This window comes from Procambarus clarkii, chromosome 30 (genome assembly GCF_040958095.1).
Source record: "Procambarus clarkii isolate CNS0578487 chromosome 30, FALCON_Pclarkii_2.0, whole genome shotgun sequence".
NCBI lineage: Eukaryota > Metazoa > Arthropoda > Malacostraca > Decapoda > Cambaridae > Procambarus > Procambarus clarkii.
The window spans coordinates 10104463-10125247 of NC_091179.1; the positions used below are offsets into that span (position 1 = coordinate 10104463).

The 20785-nt window shown below is 35.8% G+C and overlaps 1 protein-coding gene across 1 annotated transcript in view; it reads right to left on the bottom strand.

Annotated features, from left to right (window-relative positions):
* The window catches only part of LOC123765529 (lysosomal-associated transmembrane protein 5), a 51956-nt gene that overhangs the window by 16655 nt on the left and 14516 nt on the right, over positions 1–20785 (bottom strand). Inside the window, exon 2 of the mRNA XM_045754183.2 lies at positions 10567–10646. Coding sequence (XP_045610139.2) covers positions 10567–10638 — 72 coding nt within the window. The 5' untranslated portion in view covers positions 10639–10646. The remainder of the gene's footprint in view (positions 1–10566; positions 10647–20785) is intronic.

Consider the following 20785-nt stretch of genomic DNA (forward strand, 5'->3'; position numbering starts at 1 on the left):
TATCATTACTAAAGTTATTACTTATGCACACTTATTTGAATTTTAATGTAGGGATTTATAGGCAGGTTGTTGCTCCATGGTTGGTGTGTGATCTGGCCTTGGAGCGTCTAGGCCCTGCATTGCTCAAGCCTAGCAGTCTAAAAGGAAAGTATTTATAGTAACGATGTGGCCGAAAGGTCACATATGACGTGATGGACCACCAGAAAGAACATCTTTGTATTAGTGAACTTTGCTAATATGAACTACCCTAATCATCCTAGTCCTAATGAACACTATCTGAGGTCTAATGAAGTACATATTATGTAATATATATATACATATTATATACTTCATATACATGAAGTACATATTATGTAATATATATATATATATATATATATATATATATATATATATATATATATATATATATATATATATATATATATATATATATGTGTGTGTGTGTATATCACGAAAATAAACACGTGATTAAGAATGTGACCACGGAGGAAAAATGAAACAGGAAATTTCCTTAAGTACTTTCGTATATTAAATACATCTTCAGAAGGTCATTTTACAGATCGAGTGATAAGTATAAATAGGCAGGAAGGAGTGGTGAAGTAAGGTGAGGTACAATACTTGGACAACGCAGACGGCCCATTGGCCCATCAGATGCACCCAATTGGCACATCCGATGTAGCCCAATGGCCCATCTGATACAGCAGACATACAAGCATAATATATAGGTAATTATAACATAAAGAAGTAAATATATACAATAAATTAGTGAGACAAATGTTTTTCAATGATTCTACTTAAATCGCCCTTTAGCTGATCTATTAGAAATGGATCTAAGTTATATAGACCACTGCTAATATTCAAATTACTTTCTTTGCTGATCTGTATCAAAGCAGATTCAATTATGTTTCTGTTATAGGTGCTTTTACAATTTGTTATTGAAGAGGCACTCTCCCAATCAATTTGGTGAGCTTTTTCTGACAAATGCACAAACAAAGCATTAGACAATTGGCCATGTCTTACAGAGTATTTACAGTGTCTTACAGAGTATTATAATAATGTATGCAGTGAAAGGATTCGCCCAAAGAATGTGTTATGTTTACCATGTTTCTCTGGGTTTGAGAATATTGTCAAGGCCTTGAAACTTTTTAATATAGATGTAATGTTTAGCTACGAAAACACTGTTGGTAAGCTATTAGTAAGGAACAGCCCTCGTAGTGATAATTGCGTCATTTATAAAATACCTTGTAAGAAATGTAATAAGTTCTATGTCGGGCAAACATCTAAAGATTTAAAATGTAGAATATCGCAACATAAATACTCTGTAAGACATGGCCAATTGTCTAATGCTTTGTTTGTGCATTTGTCAGAGAAAGCTCACCAAATTGATTGGGAGAGTGCGTCTTCAATAACAAATTGTAAAAGCACCTATAACAGAAACATAATTGAATCTGCTTTGATACAGATCACCAAAGAAAGTAATTTGAATATTAGCGTTGGTCTATATAACTTAGATCCATTTCTAATAGATCAGCTAAAGGGCGATTTAAGTAGAATCATTGAAAAACATTTGTCTCACTAATTTATTGTATATATTTACTTCTTTATGTTATAATTACCTATATATTATGCTTGTATGTCTGCTGTATCAGATGGGCCATTGGGCTACATCGGATGTGCCAATTGGGTGCATCTGATGGGCCAATGGGCCGTCTGCGTTGTCCAAGTATTGTACCTCACCTTACTTCACCACTCCTTCCTGCCTATTTATACCCATCACTCGATCTGTAAAATGACCTTCTGAAGATGTATTTAATATACGAAAGTACTTAAGGAAATTTCCTGTTTCATTTTTCCTCCGTGGTCTGACATTGTCATATATATATATATATATATATATATATATATATATATATATATATATATATATATATATATATATATATATATATATATATATATATATATATATATATATATATATATATATATATATATATATATATATATATATATATATATATATATGACAATGTCAGACCACGGAGGAAAATTAAAACAGGAATTTCCTTAAGTACTTTCGCATATTAATTCATCTTCAGATGAGGGGCCTCGTAGCCTGGTGGATAGCGCGCAGGACTCGTAATTCTGTGGCGCGGGTTCGATTCCCACACGAGGCAGAAACAAATGGGCAAAGTTTCTTTCACCCTAAGTGCCCCTGTTACCTAGCAGTAAATAGGTACCTGGGAGTTAGTCAGCTGTCACGGGCTGCTTCCTGGTGTGTGTGTGTGTGTGTGTGGTGTGAAAAAAAAAAAAAAAAAAAAAAAAAAAAAAAAAAAAAAAAAAAAAAAAAAAAAAAAAAAAAAAAAAAATAATTAGTAAACAGTTGATTGACAGTTGAGAGGCAGGCCGAAAGAGCAAAGCTCAACCCCCAGAAAAACATAACTAGTAAACACACATATATATATATATATATATATATATATATATATATATATATATATATATATATATATATATATATATATATATATATATATATATATATATATATATATATATATATATATATATATATATATATGCAACAATGATCACAAAAACACTGATCCAAGTATGCAACATATGTATATATATATATATATATATATATATATATATATATATATATATATATATATATATATATATATATATATATATATATATATATATATATATATATATATATAATAAATACCACCTCTGGCTGGAACAAGGGGAACCCATAGCCTCGGAGGAAACCACGCATAACACATTAGAGGAGATGTCTCTCTCTCTATATATATATTTATATATTTATATATTTATATATATATATATATATATATATATATATATATATATATATATATATATATATATATATATATATATAGATATATATATACTTACTTACTTACTTTCACTTACAAGATGGAGAAGGATGGGAAGCTGCCCTTTCTTGATGTAACAGTCATGGAAAGGAGGGGAGGTTTCCACACTGCAGTCTACACTAAGGAAACAAACAGAAATGTGCCTCAATGCCAACAGTGACTGCCCAGACAGGTACAAGAGGAGTGTTGTTAACGCTTATGTCGACCGTGTTCTCAGCCACAGCTCAGGATGGAAGCAAGTCGATGAAGAACTCTGTAGGGTATGGCAGGTCCTAGTCAACAACGGCTTCTCCAATGGTTTCGTTGAAGACATCATAAGAAGGAAGGTGAAACACCATGCAACCTCTGAAGAGACAACTAACACAACACCTGTACCCCCTATTAGACTATTTTACAAGAACTTCTTTTCCACAGCTCATAAAATGGAGGAAAGGGTCCTAAAAGATATTGTTAATAGAAACGTTATCCCTACAGACAAAAATTAAAAGATACAATTGACGATTTACTATAAAACCAAGAAAACGGCCAACCTACTCATGAAAAACTCTCCAGACACAAAGCAGAACACTTTAAAAGAGACCAATGTCGTCTATGCCTTCAAATGCCCACTTGGGGACTGTAAGCCTCAAAGAACTCATTATATAGGCAAGACAACAACAGCTCTTTCCAGGCGATTAATGATGCATAAGCAACAGGGCTCAATTAAGGAACATATAATCTCTTCCCACAACCAGACCATCACCAGAGAAGTCTTAACAAAAAACACAGAAATCATCGATAGATACAGCGATAGCAGGTGGCTTGATATCTGCGAGGCACTACACATTAAGAAGTCAACACCAGCAATCAACAGCTAATTAATGCACAACTATATTCTACCCACTTCAAGACTCCGCACCAATATAGAAGCTTCAAGAAATATGGGCCAATAGGCCCTTTGCAGTTACTTCCATTCTTCCCTTTAACTTACAAAATATTATACCCATTGTTTCGTGTTCTGTCTTGTGTTGAAAGTTTGTTTTTACCTCATCCAAAACTGTTGTAACATATCACCTCACCCAAATGCAGGTATAAAATGAAAGCTGTTTAAACTCTGTTTAGTGTTTGCAGGTTATAGTTGTGTGTGTGTAAACTAAAGTTTTTGAAACTGTAATAAGTTATTACGAAACGCGTTCAAGTGTCGCGTCAGACTAGAAATAAAAATGAATTTTGGAGAATTGAGTTTTCAATTACCATCAACAGTGAAAAGAATCATAAGAAATATTGAGAAAATTCGTGTTAGAATTATTAATCTTACTTTTTTGGTCATATTTAATAATATATGTCTACAGGAAAGACTGCTACCAAAATATACTAATATATATATATATATATATATATATATATATATATATATATATATATATATATATATATATATATATATATATATATATATATACATATATATATATATATATATATATATATATATATATATATATATATATATATATATATATATATATATATATATGTATGTATGTATGTATATATGTATGTTGTTGTTGTTTTTGAAACAGAATGCCTTGAAAGAAACCAACGTCGCCTATGCCTTCACATGCCCACTTGGGGGACTGACAGCTCCAAAGATCTCAGTATATAGGCAAGCCAACACCGTCTCTCTCTAGGCGATTAACAATGGACAAACAACATGGCTCCATCAAGGAGCATATAATCTCTTCACACAACCAGAACATCACCAGAGAAATCTTAACAAGTAACACAGAAATTATCGATAGATACAGCGACAGTAGAAGACTCGAAATCAGCGAGGCCCTACACATCAAAAAGTCAACACCAGCAGTCAACAGCCAATTAACACATAATTGCATTCTATCCACTTCAAGATCCCGAACCGACACAGAAGCAAGAAGAGAAAATACGCAATGTGCCCATTGATTCGTGTTCTGACTATGTAAAATTATCTTAACCCATTGGTTTGTGTTTTATCACCTCACCCAAAAACATTTGTCATATCACCTTACCCAAAAACATTTGTCACATCACCTCACCCAATAACAAATATTTGCATGAAATGGAGTACATAAAATTTGTCTTGGAAAATGTGAGCAGTCTCTTGCGAAACACTTCTAGGCATCACACTATAAATAAAAATGTGAAAATGAACTTTGGAAAGTTAACTTTTCAATTATCCTCGACAGTGAAGAAAAACGTTAGAAATATTATGAAGATTCGTGTTAGAATCATTAATATTACTCTTTCGGTCATATTCAACAACATATGTTAAGGATATATGAAGGAATTTCATACAACTTCATCACCATGGAAGCTGTGAGAATTGTTGGGCATCATCAACTGTTGCACCTCCCACTACTTGCCCTCAAGACCTGACTGTGACCTCCCGTAACCTCCTGAAGCGGACCTACCCCCCCCCCCCCAGACTAGTGTACTTTGTGCACTAGTTTGCACAAAGGTGCTTTATCTGCCAGAATCTCATGGCTCAAATACACCTTTTTCTGCCATGTTGGCAATACTCGACTCATCTGTTTTGTTTGCCATATCCAACTACAATGCGACAGCTTACAACCAGATGGCTATATGGCAAGATTTTATTGAATCATCTGACTTTTCTTGACGCTGGTTATACTTAGGAAAAAGGGGTAGCATTGTAGCTAAGTCTCTCAGTGAAACATAACTCATTTTTAAGAATTTTTGGCTCTTAATTGACTGGAAGCAGAATAGTGTTACAGTTCAAGCTTTATTAACAAACAAAAAACCAGGAGTACTGGTAGGACACTCCACAAGTGATCTGCTTCATATGTCTATGTGGCTACCAGTAACTGTGGCGGCTAACAGGTAAATACCAACAATCAAGTGACTGTCCATGACAGTACATTGTTTCATGGTCAGTTCAATCAAAATATTGAAAGTGGAAAGTTATGTGGGGCGATTTGGCAGTAAAGGAAGGTCGAGCTTGTGTTAGAGGTTGTACCTATGACTAGCTTACACATGACTGATAGAAGAAGCAATTCACCATTTTGCTTTTAGGAAATTTCAGAGAGTGCACAGGAGTGCATGAAATTCTAACTTTCTTAATATAGCAGCTAGAAGGTCGAAATTGGGGTTCTTTGAAAAGTAGACACCCTCGGCTGTCCAGAAAACTCACGATGGCCGCCGTAGCATTACTGAGTAAACAGTTACAGCATTAGCACGATTTTAAGCATCTGGCTGCTTAGAAACACTAGGTGTGGGAAATTTTTACCCACCTACCTATATTATCATCTAAGAAATGTATAATTTTTATATTATTTCTATATCATATCTAAATCAAATCAAAATCAAATCAGAATCATTATAGATTCATTATATATCTTGATCCTAGATGACAATGCCACTATGATCACGTACACCATAGGGCCCTATAGGTGCCTACGTGACTTTGTGCATGATCTCTCAAGGATCCAGAAGCTTCTAGAAGGATTTCTTAATTAAAAAACTATTGGAACATTAATTGCTTCCGGTAGGGATTATAAATCGAATCCTTAATAAGAATCAGTGGTACTATCATGTACTACTTATAATCTATAAATCCTATATCTAATTATATTATAATCACATCTTATCTCAATCATAAGTCTAGACAGTAAAAATAATCAATCAATATTCATTGAAAGCTACCCCTCAAGGGAGAGGGAGGAGCATCTGGGGAACAAGAAGCGCCCACCACACCCTGCGGCACTATGCATTTGTTTACAACACAGTGAACAAGTGTGACGGATCCTTAGCGAACTTTACTAGCTCAGGACACCTTATCTAATTATCTTTATCACCAGTGAACACTCTCTAGAACTGGGGGAGTACCTGGACAATATATCTACAAGGAAAATCCCTAGAACATTTATATCTATAAGTGTAGAGTGGAGCACACAGTGACTCTTGTCTCCACCTTCACCCTCATCTTTCTGCAACTGCAATTAAATAAAAATCATGTAGCAACACTACTAGATCATCATACAGCAAAGCTGTTATATAAAATATCATGCCTATACTCGTGACAAGAGAGTTATCAAATCTGGCACACTGTCAGACAGGCATTCTGGCATTCAGAGAAGTATATTGAAGGTTATTTTAGTATATTAATTGGCCAATTGTATGCTTGTATGACTTGAATATCCTATAAGTCTGTCTGTCAGATATAAAGCGAGGCAACGCCTCATACCTCAGTAAGTTTATTAATATTGTAGTACAGTAGTTGAATCTTTAAGCACCAAAACTCATGAGTGTCCAGTGTGTGAGAAAAGATTCAGTCGCAATAAGTAAACAAAACCTCATAAGTGTCCATTGTGTGGGAAAGGATTCAATTAAGCAGACTGTACCTCATCATATAAATTGAGTATAAATATATGTGTATATATACTTGAATATATAAATTAAGTTAACAATTGCTTGCTTAGTTATTTTTTAAGTTATCATATAAGTTCATTTAATTGAATATAATTTCTTGTACTGAGTAACAGTACTTAGACTACATTTAAAGTCATTTATCATACTTTTACAATTTAAATTGTTGTTTATAGTATAAGAATATATTGGCTGTTAATAGTTATGGTGCTAGGCTAGACTATGTACATGTTTAAATTTCTGATTTAAACAGAGCCAGTGTTCAGTCATATAACTGAATTTATTAAATCTTATCCTTGTATAAAATACAAGCTGATGTGAGATACCTGTTGGCAGGTGGACTGTGGATCTTCAATCAACCTATCAACTAATTCATTCACCTCACCTGCCCCTTACAGCCCACAATCTGTCATTAGGAAAAGAGGAGCTAGGATTTACGACCCTAGCTAGAGATTTTAGTTGAATTAATTTGCAGACAGTAAATTTTTAATTTAGTTCAGTACAAGTCCCTGGTAGTCTCCTTTCATATCAATCTCGACAGGTTTTTCCTACAACAGGCGAGGAGCTAGGTGATTGTAAGCTGGTGCCCCTAACGGGTTTCCCTGGCCTTAGGGTAGGCCTCACCGGCAGGTGCTTCTCATTGGCCGAGGCACTATTGGGCCTCCAATATGCCGTCACCTGATTGGCCATCTCAAAAGACAAGGGGGATGCCACCGGCACCTTCCCGTCTAATGGACTTCATTATGATGAGCAATCCTGGGCTGTGTAGACGTGTTGTCCTGATTTCGGCCAAAATCAGAGTAATTTCCTGTCTATCGTAAAGTTCAGCAAGCTCAAGTATATCTATTCCGTCTAAGCGTTATCGTCTCAGAATCCGGTACCCGCTCGGCGCGAATAGACACATTTAGCGAAGATACATTGAAGTGTAAATCCACGCCACACGTGTTCGTCTACAAGTGCATGAGGACTGGAGTATTTGATCCGTGTTCATATGAGTTCTAAAGAGCGATCTGTCACCATATCGCTAAGTAAACTGTGTGCAAAGAATCTAGGAATACGATTCCCAATGGTTGAGTTCAAAATTCTGAGTGAATTAACGTAAAATTGATTGTGGACGGTGTGGACTCTGCATGCTCACTTCTCCAAGATCCTTTTATTTCGTCCATTGTGCTGTCGACCCCGTGTTTTTATCACGTGGTGTTCATTTTGTTCCACCAGTGTTTCACCAGCAGATCACGCTGCTCAAATTCTCACCCCAAGTGCGCTCTAAAATGCACCCTCTGCCTCCACCCTCTATCTTTGGGTGAGGGAGCTGGGGGGGGGCAAAGAATTCTCGCCCTTGTGGCCTGGTGGCTTGCTACCTCACCCGCTCGCCACCTCCACTCCACCTCACCCTCCACCAGTGGTCCCTGTGCACGAGGACCTCCTACCACGGGCTGCCTGTGTGGTGTTCAATCTTCAGTCAACAGCGGAATCCTAGTGAGCGTGGTAGAGTGTGATGAATGTATACCGGTATTTTCAAAGTGAGTACTCAAATAATTAAATTTCTGTATTTGTTGTCTGAAGTGCATTATTCCTTTGTGCTGAGTTAGCCAGCCTAACGGCCTGTTGTTTCTTTTTTATAATCCCACAACGGGAAGATCCACAACCGGGAAAGCACAATAGGTACAGGCAGTTATAGCCAGTCTGTGTGTTAACTGTAATACTGACCTGAGAGTATTTGTAATCTTTCACTTTGTTACACATTTAGTATTTGCGTGTTTATATTAATTGTGGGTATTATTTAGTGTGGTTTAATTTATACCATCACTCTTTGTATAATCATTTCCGTGTTGTCTTTCTTTTCTTTCGTTCCAGAAGACAAGCTGTTATAAAAAGTAAGAGAGGGTGTTTTACTCCTTTATTTCTGTGTTTTATTATTGGTCATTTATTTTGTGACAGTGTTGTGTTATGCTATTCAGTGCTGTGGTTGAGCACTGTATTTGCTACTGTATTGTGTTGGTCTATGTGACTGAGTGGTGTGTTGATTTGTGTTCATTTAAGCGCAGTCAGTGATATTGTAATTAGTGTAATTAATTACCATCATTAGTAGAGTGAGGTAATTAGCAACGTGTTGACTAATCGGTGTTCGTAAAGCGATCTCAGTGATCAGCTAAGTGCTAACATAATTCTTTGTGAGTTAATTGGCTGTTAGTTTTGACAGTAATTAGTGCAGTTACTCAGTGATTGCTAATTACCGGGTGTTTGGCTGTTTTACGGCGCTATGCCTTGTTTGGTTGTTTGACTGTGTTGACAGATTGTAATTAACGTAAATTACCTTGCTTTTGTTTGACTGTCCAGGTGACAGTAATTAACGTAATTAGTGTTGCTAATAAACGTAAATTTGTTGAGATTTGTTTTGATTGAAATTGCTTAGATCAATTGTCTTGTGTTTGTCATAGTGTTGTAACGTAACTGATTGCTTTGATTGCCGTCCGAAAGACGACCTTCATCGTAATTAACTGGGTGTTGTATGGAGGTTGGGCGTTATTTTTAAGAGGACGGGTTGGAGTGACAGGTCTGTCTGTTGTGTTTTAATTGTTGTTGTTATTATATTGTTTTGCCGCAGTCGTTACAAACTGCAACTTGACCAACTGAGTGGTCGCCCACTGTTTCAGTTTAGTTAATGTTGGAACCGCAAGCGGTCTGAACCAGAAGTCCGATTATTCCGGCTTGGATAGTGTTGACAGAGTGCCAGTATGGACTTTAACGTAACGTTAAGTTATTGTGTACTTGGATTGTTATTAATAAGTTTTATGAATAAATATCATTGGTTGAACTACAAGTGCCTTTCCGTTCACACCTTCTAAGACCCTTGTTCCCCATTAATTAACTCTGTCTTACGTTTTGAAGTGAAACATACATGTTGCTCCGGATACTTGAACTCAAGCCAATTTCATAGCCACACACCAATATAAATGCTTTGGTGTGAGACCCACTAGAGCTACTCTGACAACTGCCCTCAGCAGTTACAGAAGCTCCACGACCCAGTGGATCATAGAGTGCCAGGGATTTGGACTCCGGCGGCGGCTCTATGCCACCTACGTCAGTCTTAAAGTAATAAGCTGTCATTACAGCACTCGTTTGCTGTCAGTGCAGTCCTTTCTGACTGAGGTCACGTGTATTAATGCCATCCCCAGTAGGCAGTAATCTCACACCTTGTCTTGTCGAGGATCACCATGTCAAGAGAACTACAAGTTGTTCTTACCAAGGACAGAAATCCAATAATAATACTTCCAGTCCGTAACCTGAAGCAACAGCAACTTTGTGGTTCCCACATCTTGAAATCTGAAATATAAAAATCAGATATATTAAATTCATGTACACTAATAATTTGCTCACAGGACATATATTGACGTTAAAAGTATCCCAGAATAACGTAACAAACAGAGAAAGAGAACATTGGAAAAGTAGATAACATGAAACCTTCTATGCTCAATTAAACATCAGTGGGAGTGGAATTTTCTTCCAGTTTTACAATTCTACTACTATCAGTCTGTTATATATATATATATATATATATATATATATATATATATATATATATATATATATATATATATATATATATATATATATATATATATATATATATATATTAGTATATTTTGGTAGCAATCTTTCTTGCAAACATAAGTTGTTGAATATGACCGAATGGGTAAGATTAATGATTCTAACACGAATCTTCTCAATATTTCTTACGTTTTTCTTCTCTGTCGAGGGAAGTTGAAAAAATAACTCTCCAAAGTTCATTTTCACAATTTATTATGGTCTGACGCCTAGGGATGCGTTTCGCAAGGCACTCCATACTTTTTCAAAGACATATATGCAATGCTTTAGCAAGAGCTTATATTCTCTTGGAATGAGGTGATACAGAATGTGATTGAGACGAACACGTGGATGAATGGATATTAATAGGCTATTACAAGCATGAACACAGCTTATGTTCATGCTTCTACTGTCTCTGTGTTGGTTTGGGGTCTTGAATTAGATAAAATGTAATTATGTGTTAACTGGTTGTTGATTGCTGGTATTGACTTTTTGATGTGTTGGGCCTCGCTGATGTCCAGTCTTCTGTTGTCGTTATACCTGTTGATTGTTTCGGTTTGTTAAGATGTCTCTGGTGATGGTCTGGTTGTGTGAAGAGATTATATGCTCCATGATGGAGCCCTGTTGCTTGTGCATTGTTAATCACCTAGAGAGAGAGATGTTGTTGTCAGTAGTAGGGATGATGCTCCGTGTAAAACCGAGATTTTTCCAGTCCAGTTTTAGCTGGGTCTTCGGTTTTCCTTACAAATTTTTCAGTTACTGTTGGAGTGTTGGATTTCCTGATGATTTTTTTTTCCAGTTTCATCTGGCGCCTCGGGATTCCTGATAAATTTCCCAGTTTCAGCTGGAGTGTCGGGTTTCCTGATAATTTTTTCCCAGTTTCACCTGGTGCTTCGGGTTTCCTGATAACTTTTTTCCAGTTAATGCTGGCGCTTCAGGTCTCCTGATAAATTTCTAAGTTTCCAATTTGGAGTTAAAGAATTCTTATGGGGAAAATTCAAACCGAAAATAATTTCAGAGTTCATAGAAGTATGTTACAGAAAAATTTAAGGGAAAAGTCCACTCCCGTCTTACTGAGAATAAACTCTACAGTCATTTTTTTTTCAAAATCACTCGTACGTTCTTACAGGTTTCTTATGAGAAAAATTCAGACAAAAAATCACTCATACATTCTTAAAGAGTTCTTATGGAAGAAATTCAAGAATTTTCAGAGTTCAGTTTTATGAAAATACTAGCTGTACCCGGCCACGCGTTGCTGTGGCTCAGCAATGCATGTGCGATGCTGAGCCACAGCAACCTTCCCCTGTCTCCCAGTCCTCCCCACCATCCCCCCCTCTCCAATCCCTTTCTCCTTCCCACCATTTCCCACTTTACCGTCCCCCTCATCCTCCTAACCATTCCCAACTCCACTGGCCCCCTTGTCCTCCCCACCATCTCCCACTCCTCCGTCCCCTCATCTTCCCTAGCATTCCCCTCTCCTTCGTCCCCCTCATCCTCCCCACCTTGCCCCACTACCCTGTCTCCTTGTCCTCCCTACCATTCTCCATTTACCCTGTCCCCTCGTCCCTACCATCCCCAACTCCCCCATGCCCTCGTCCTCCCCACCATTACCCCCCCTCCCCTCGTCCTCCCCACCATTACCCCCCTCCCCTATCCACTCGTCCTCACCAGCATCTCCCAATCCCATCCCCTCGTCCTCCCCACTATTCCCCACTCCCTTGTCCGATACATTCCCAAATGATCTGATGTTCCCATCAGAAAATTGGGAACATCAAATGATCTGATGTTCCCATCATTGAAATATAAGAAAAACAGTTAAAAAACGAAATGAAAAAAATGAAAAACATAAATAAACAAAACTCACGAAATGAATGGAATGGTAAACAACACAGCTCAATTCCAACGCATTGTCACATAAAATAATTAAATCAAAATGAAAGTGTATCTAAATTGTGAAAATTCAATTTATCAACAAAATCTGAAACATTGAAATGGAATCGTAACATATTTAGTATAGCGTCTGTTGCTCCTACGTTTAACAGATGGCACTGTTTTTCAAAAAGAGCATGCACTTACCAGTCACAGGAGTGGCATCTATACTTATTCTCACGAAATAAACAGAATGGTAAGCAACACAGCTCAATTCTAATGCAAAGTTACACAAAATAATTAAATCAAAATGAAAATAAATCGAAATCTATGAAAATTTAATTTGTCAGTGTAACTGGAAACATTAAAATGGAATCGTAACGTATCTAGCATAGAGTGCATTGCTCTTACGTGCAACAGATGTCGCTGTTTCCTAAAAACATAATGTTTTTACCTGGCACGGGTGTGGCATGTATACTTATACTCACGAAATGAATGATATGGTAAACAACACAGCTCAATTCCAATGCAATGTCACACAAAATAATTAAATCAAAATGAAAAAAATCGAAATCTATGAAAAATCAATTTATGAATGCAATCGGAAACATTAAAATGGAATCGTAACATATCTAGCAAAGTGTGTGTTGCTATTACATGCCACAGATAGCGCTGTTTTAAAAAAAAAAAACATGTTTTTACCTGTCACAGGTGTGGAATCTATATAGTAGTTATATAAAAATATGAGCATATTCAAATAGTCCGTTGTGTCAAAATTTTAAAGCAATTGGTGAAGAATTTACAAAGATTACAGTGTGTGTTGCTCTTAAGTCCAACAGATAACGCTGTTTTTGTAAAAAATGCATGTATTTTCCCTGTTACAGGTCAGGCATGTATAAAGTAGATATATAAAAACACGCACTTATTTGAATGCAACGTTGTGTCAAAATTTCAAAGCAATCACTAAAGAGGTTTTGAAGATTTCCTACACATGAAAAAAACAGTTTTTCAAAAAAGCATGTTTTTTCCCATCACAGACGTGACAACTATATAGTATGTATATAAAAACCTGCTCGGATGCGAATGGAACTTTTTTGTAAAAATTTCAAAGCAATCGGTGAAGAACTTTCGGAGATTAGCGATTTTGAACAAACAAACATTTACATTTTTATTTACATAGATTTCACTGTTCATATAATCATAGAAGTTTATTGACAAGTTTAAGACCAAATTTCATCAGAGACCATTTTCATCAGAGTCCAGTAGAAGGCAGAAATAGACCCGAAATTGACAGAGACCATTTAAGACCAAAAATCACCACTGAATTCTTAAAGAGTTCATATGGAGAATTCAAATATTATCAAAGTCCGTTTGAAGACCAAAATTCGTCAGAGTCCAGTAAAAGACCGAAAATTAGCCAGAGTCCAATTTATGCCCAAAATTCATCAGAAACCATTTAAGACCAAAAATATTACAGAGACCAGTAAAAGACCAAAAATTAGCCAGAGTCCACTTTGAGACCAAAATTCGTTAAGAGTCCAGTAAAGGCCAAATAATTTCAGAAACCATTTTGAAGAACCGAAATAATTTCAGAGACCATTTAATACCAAAAATATGACAGAGTCCAGTTTGAGCCCAAAAATATTCAGAGTCCAAACTGAGACCAAAATTCATCAGAGTCCACTAAAAGACCGAAAATTTGTCTGGTCCAGTTTAAGCCCAAAATCCGTCAGAGTCCACTTTGAGCCCGTAAATATTCAGAGTTACTGAATACATTTACAGTTAAAGACCAAAATGTGACAGAGACCATTAAGACCAAAATTTAACAGATATTGCATTTATAAGTATAGTTTCGTTACTAATAGCCCAATTTTAGCCCAAATTTAAACAGTCATATTTCAGACGTAGTACAATAAATCCAAACAATTACCGAACTCTAGCTCATGTCTCCGCCTTAGTTCCCTGTCGTAGATTCAATACTAACAGTCCTATCCCCCTGAAACTCGGTAACACTATTTTCTTTTTTTACTACTTATGTAAAAGTAGTAAAAAACTTTTTTACTATTTTTTTTACTGTTTATGAGATGAAAATGAAAACATGACAGAGAACACAGTGAACATAGAAGAGAGGTGAAAAATATAAACTGAACATGCTAAGAACATTATGAGAAAATGGAAAACATGGACAAACAGGTGAAAATATGATTTGAATGAGCAGAAAACATGAATAGTGGGTATAAAAGTTGTACAGAGAACTTGTGATGAACATTTGCAAAACATGAAGAATATGACAAAGAACACAGAAACATGGAGTGAACATGAATAATGAGTATACAAGCTGTATTTTTTTTAAATTCTGGGGAGAGAGGGAGGCTTGGGTGAAGTTGGGGAATGGGTTAGATGAAGGGGGAGTAGGGGGAGATAAAGGAGAGGAAGATAATGGGGGAAGGTAAAAGGTGAGGGGGAGATAACGGCGAAAGGGAGTTTGGGAAGGTAAGGGAGGGGGGAAGGTAAGGGATGAGAAGGTAAGGGGGGAAGGTAAAGGGTGTGGAGGGATAAGGGCGAAAGGGAGTTTGGGAAGGTAAGGGAGGGGGGAAGCTAAGGAGCGAAGAGAGATAAGGGATGAGATGGTAAGGGTGGGAAAAAGTAAGGTGTGATTTGACTGTGTCATTATTACATAGCTGAGTAAACAATAGGTATTTAAGGAAAGGTGCGATCTGACCGTGCTATTTTTATTACCGTGTGAATATTAGCTATATTATTAGTGATTATTTACATAGCTTAGAAAAAACAGGGTATTAAAGGACATATATTATCATATTTAATTTTATAAAGGTGATAGACAAGAGAGCATCTTGATCTGAATTAATTTTGATGAACATTAAACTAAAGCGGAGGACAAGAGTTGGAGTTTGGTAATTTGCTTTTGGTTTATTTTACAGGGGGTCTGAAATGTAGTTGGATTTTAAATGTCAGGGGATTTGGGCTGATAATAAAGAACTTGTACAAAAGAACTAAGGCAGGGGACAAGAACTAGAATTCGGTAACACTTTTTTTCATTACTTACTCAGTTAGAAGTAGGTCTACTTTAAATTTCGGGAAAATTGTTGAGGTATTAATGGTGATATGAGAGGGGGTTAAGGTGGGGGGGACAAGAGTTGGAGCTCAGTAATTGTTTAGATTTATTGCACTATGTCTGAAATACAGCGGTGTTAAATTTCAGCAAAATTGGTCTGTTATTAAAGTATACCAATGATATAAGGTTGGGGACAGGAGCTGGAGCTCGATAATTGTTTAGATTTATTTTACCACGTACGAAATATAGCGGTCTTAAATTTCAAGGGGTCTGGACTGTTAGTACTAAATCTACGACAGGGGACTAAGGTGGGGACATGAGCTAGTGTTTGGTAATTGTTTGATTTATTGTACTACATCTGAAATGTGATTGTTTAAAATTGGGCTATTATATATATATAATTCTGGCTACTGGGTACGACATATATATATATATATATATATATATATATATATATATATATATATATATATATATATATATATATATATATATATATATGTCGTACCTAAATTAAACATATATACATATATATATATATATATATATATATATATATATATATATATATATATATATATATATATATATATATATATATATATGTCGTACCTAGTAGCCAGAACGCACTTCTCAGCCTACTATGCAAGGCCCAATTTGCCTAATAAGCCAAGTTTTCATGAATTATTTGTTTTTCGACTACCTAACCTACCTAACCTAACCTAACCTAACTTTTTCGGCTACCTAACCTAACCTAACCTATAGAGATAGGTTAGGTTAGGTTAGGTAGGGTTGGTTAGGTTCGGTCATATATCTACGTTAATTTTAACTCCAATAAAAAAAAATTGACCTCATACATAATGAAATGGGTAGCTTTATCATTTCATAAGAAAAAAATTAGAGAAAATATATTAATTCAGGAAAATTTGGCTTATTAGGCAAATCGGGCCTTGCATAGTAGGCCAAAAAGTGCGTTCTGGCTACTAGGTACGACATATATATATATATATATATATATATATATATATATATATATATATATATATATATGTCGTACCTAGTAGCCAGAACGCACATCTCAGCCTACTATGCAAGGCCCGATTTGCCTAATAAGCCAAGTTTTTATGAATTAATGATTTTTCGACAACCTAACCTACCTAACCTAACTTTTTCGGCTACCTAACCTAACCTAGCCTATAAAGATAGGTTAGGTTAGGTTAGGTAGGGTTGGTTAGGTTTGGTCATATATCTACGTTAATTTTAACTCCAATAAAAAAATTTGACCTCATACATAATGAAATGGGTAGCTTTATCATTTCATAAGAAAAAAAATTGAGAAAATATATTAATTCAGGAAAACTTGGCTTATTAGGCAAATCGGGCCTTGCATAGTAGGCTAAGAAGTGTGTTCTGGCTACTAGGTACGACATATATATATATATATATATATATATATATATGTCGTACCTAGTAGCCAGAACGCCACTCTCAGCCTACTATGCAAGGCCCGATTTGCCTAATAAGCCAAGTTTTCATGAATTAATGTTTTTTCGACTACCTAACCTACCTAACCTAACCTAACCTAACTTTTTTCGGTACCTAACCTAACCTAACCTATAAAGATAGGTTAGGTTAGGTTAGGTAGGGTTGGTTAGGTTCGGTCATATATCTCCGTTAATTTTAACTCCAATAGAAAAAAATTGACCTCATACATAATGAAATGGGTAGCTTTATCATTTCATAAGAAAAAAATTAGAGAAAATATATTAATTCAGGAAAACTTGGCTTATTAGGCAAATCGGGTCTTGCATAGTAGGCCAAGAAGTGCATTCTGGCTACTAGGTACGACATATATATATATATATATATATATATATGTCGTACCTAGTAGCCAGAACTCACTTCTCAGCCTACTATTCAAGGCCCGATTTGCCTAATAAGCCAAGTTTTCCTGAATTAATATATTTGCTATAATTTTTTTCTTATGAAATCATAAAGCAACCCTTTTCTCTATGTATGAGGTCAAATTTGTTTTATTGTAGTTAAAATTAACGTAGATATATGACCGAACCTAACCAACCCTACCTAACCTAACCTAACCTATATTTATAGGTAAGGTTAGGTTAGGTAGCCAAAAAAAGCTAGGTTAGGTTAGGTTAGGTAGGTTAGGTAGACGAAAAAACATTAATTCATGAAAACTTGGCTTATTAGGCAAATCGGGCCTTGAATAGTAGGCTGAGAAGTGCGTTCTGGCTATTAGGTACGACATATATATATATATATATATATATATATATATATATATATATATGTCGTACCTAGTAGCCAGAACGCACTTCTCAGCCTACTATGCTAGGCCCGATTTGCCTAATAAGCCAAGTTTTCCTGAATTAATATATTTTCTCTAATTTTTTTCTTATGAAATGATAAAGCTACCCATTTCATTATGTATGAGGTCAATTTTTTTTAATTGGAGTTAAAATTAACGTAGATATATGACCGAACCTAACCAACCCTACCTAACCTAACCTAACCTATCTTAATAGGTTAGGTTAGGTTAGGTGGCCGAAAAAGTTAGGTTAGGTTAGGTTAGGTAGGTTAGGTTGTCGAAAAACAATTAATTCATGAAAACTTGGCTTATTAGGCAAATCGGGCCTTGCATAGTAGGCTGAGAAGTGCATTCTGGCTACTAGGTACGACATATATATATATATGTCGTACCTAGTAGCCAGAACGCACTTCTCGGCCTACTATTCAAGGCCCGATTTGCCTAATAAGCTAAGTTTTCCTGAATTAATATATTTTCTCTAATTTTTTTCTTATGAAATGATAAAGCTACCCATTTCATTATGTGTGAGGTCAATTTTTTTTTATTGGAGTTAAAATTAACGTAGATATATGACCGAACCTAACCAACCCTACCTAACCTAACCTAACCTATCTTTATAGGTTAGGTTAGGTTAGGTAGCAGAAAAAGTTAGGTTAGGTTAGGTTAGGTAGGTTAGGTTGCCGAAAAACAATTAATTCATGAAAACTTGGCTTATTAGGCAAATCAGGCCTTGCATAGTAGGCTGAGAAGTGCGTTCTGGCTACTAGGTACGACATATATATATATATATATATATATATATATATGTCGTACCTAGTAGCCAGAACGCACTTCTCAGCCTACTATGCAAGGCTCAATTTGCCTAATAAGCCAAGTTTTCATGAATTAGTTGTTTTTCGACTACCTAACCTACCTAACCTAACCTAACTAAACTTTTTCGGCTACCTAACCCAACCTAACCTATAAAGATAGGTTAGGTTAGGTTAGCTTAGGTTAGGTAGGGTTGGTTAGGTTCGGTCATATATCTACGTTAATTTTAACTCCAATAAAAAAAAATTACCTCATACATAATGAAATGGGTAGCTTTATCATTTCATAAGAAAAAATTTGAGAAAATATATTAATTCAGGAAAACTTGGCTTATTAGGCAAATCGGGCCTTGCATAGTAGGCCCAGAAGTGCGTTCTGGCTACTAGGTACGACATATATATATATATATATATATATATATATATATATATATATATATATATATATATATATATATATATATATATATATATATATATATATGTATGTCGTATTTTACAGCTAACCTGATAACGCTCCACGTACACTCTCACACATATGAAAATGTTCCCTGGATATCAGAGAACGCTCTGGTTATGGAGATATGACTCTTTAAGCTGAGTTAGGAGAAATATAGAGGTGGAGCACCATCACAGTAAGTTAATTTTTTTTTAATTTGAGTTACAACTAACAAAGATATCTGACCGAACCTAACCTACCCTACCTAACCTAACCAATTTCATTATGTTTGAGGTCAATTTTTTTTTATTAGAGTTAAAATTAACGTAGATATATGACCGAACCTAACCATCCCTACCTAACCTAACCTAACCTATCTTTATAGGTTAGGTTCGGTTAGGTAGCAGAAAAAGTTAGGTTAGGTCAGGTTAGGTAGGTTAGGTAGTCGAAAAACAAATAATTCATGAAAACTTGGCTTATTAGGCAAATTGGGCCTTGCATAGTAGGCTGAGAAGTGCGTTCTGGCTACTAGGTACGACATATATATATATATATATATATATATCATACCTAGTAGCCAGAACGCTCTTCTCGGCCAACTATACAAGGCTCGATTTGCCTAATAGGCCAAGTGATTATATTATTTTCAAAAAATTCTTTCCACTTGGTTTATTTGAATTATTATTAATATATTATATTAAGAGCATAAATTATTTACATAGTTATGTTAGTTTAGGTTAGGTTAAGATAGGTTAGGTAGGGTAGGTTTGGTTCGGTCAGATATCTTTGTTAGTTGTAACTCAAATTAAAAAAAAATTAACTTACTGTGATGGTGCTCCACCTCTATATTTCTCCTAACTCAGCTTAAAGAGTCATATCTCCATAACTAGAGCGTTCTCTGATATCCAGGGAACATTTTCATATGTGTGAGAGTGTACGTGGAGCGTTATCAGGTTAGCTGTAAAATTGCCATTTAAGTTTGATTATGCAAGGGGCTTACGCCCTTTTGGGGCACAAGATGGCGCCGAGCCATTCTGTTTCCCTCCAAAACGTTGTAACACCTCCCGGCACCTAATTGGCCAGGTGAGGTCACGTGCAGGAAGTAACCAATAAAGAGAGCCCTCAGGCGATGTGACATCACGAGACGGAGGGCTTCCGGGGCGGCTGGCGCCTGGGTGGGCAGAGTACGCCACTAGCCGCCCTAAAGTGTGGACGCGCTCGAGGGAGCTCCAGATCTTGAGGCCAGAAAGTCCCTACCAGTGGATTTAAGCATCACTTTAATACTAAAGATATCCCGTGGAGTGCCAAGGAGACAGGATTGGCCGGGATAGAGAGTCAAGAGCTCTATATTCAAGA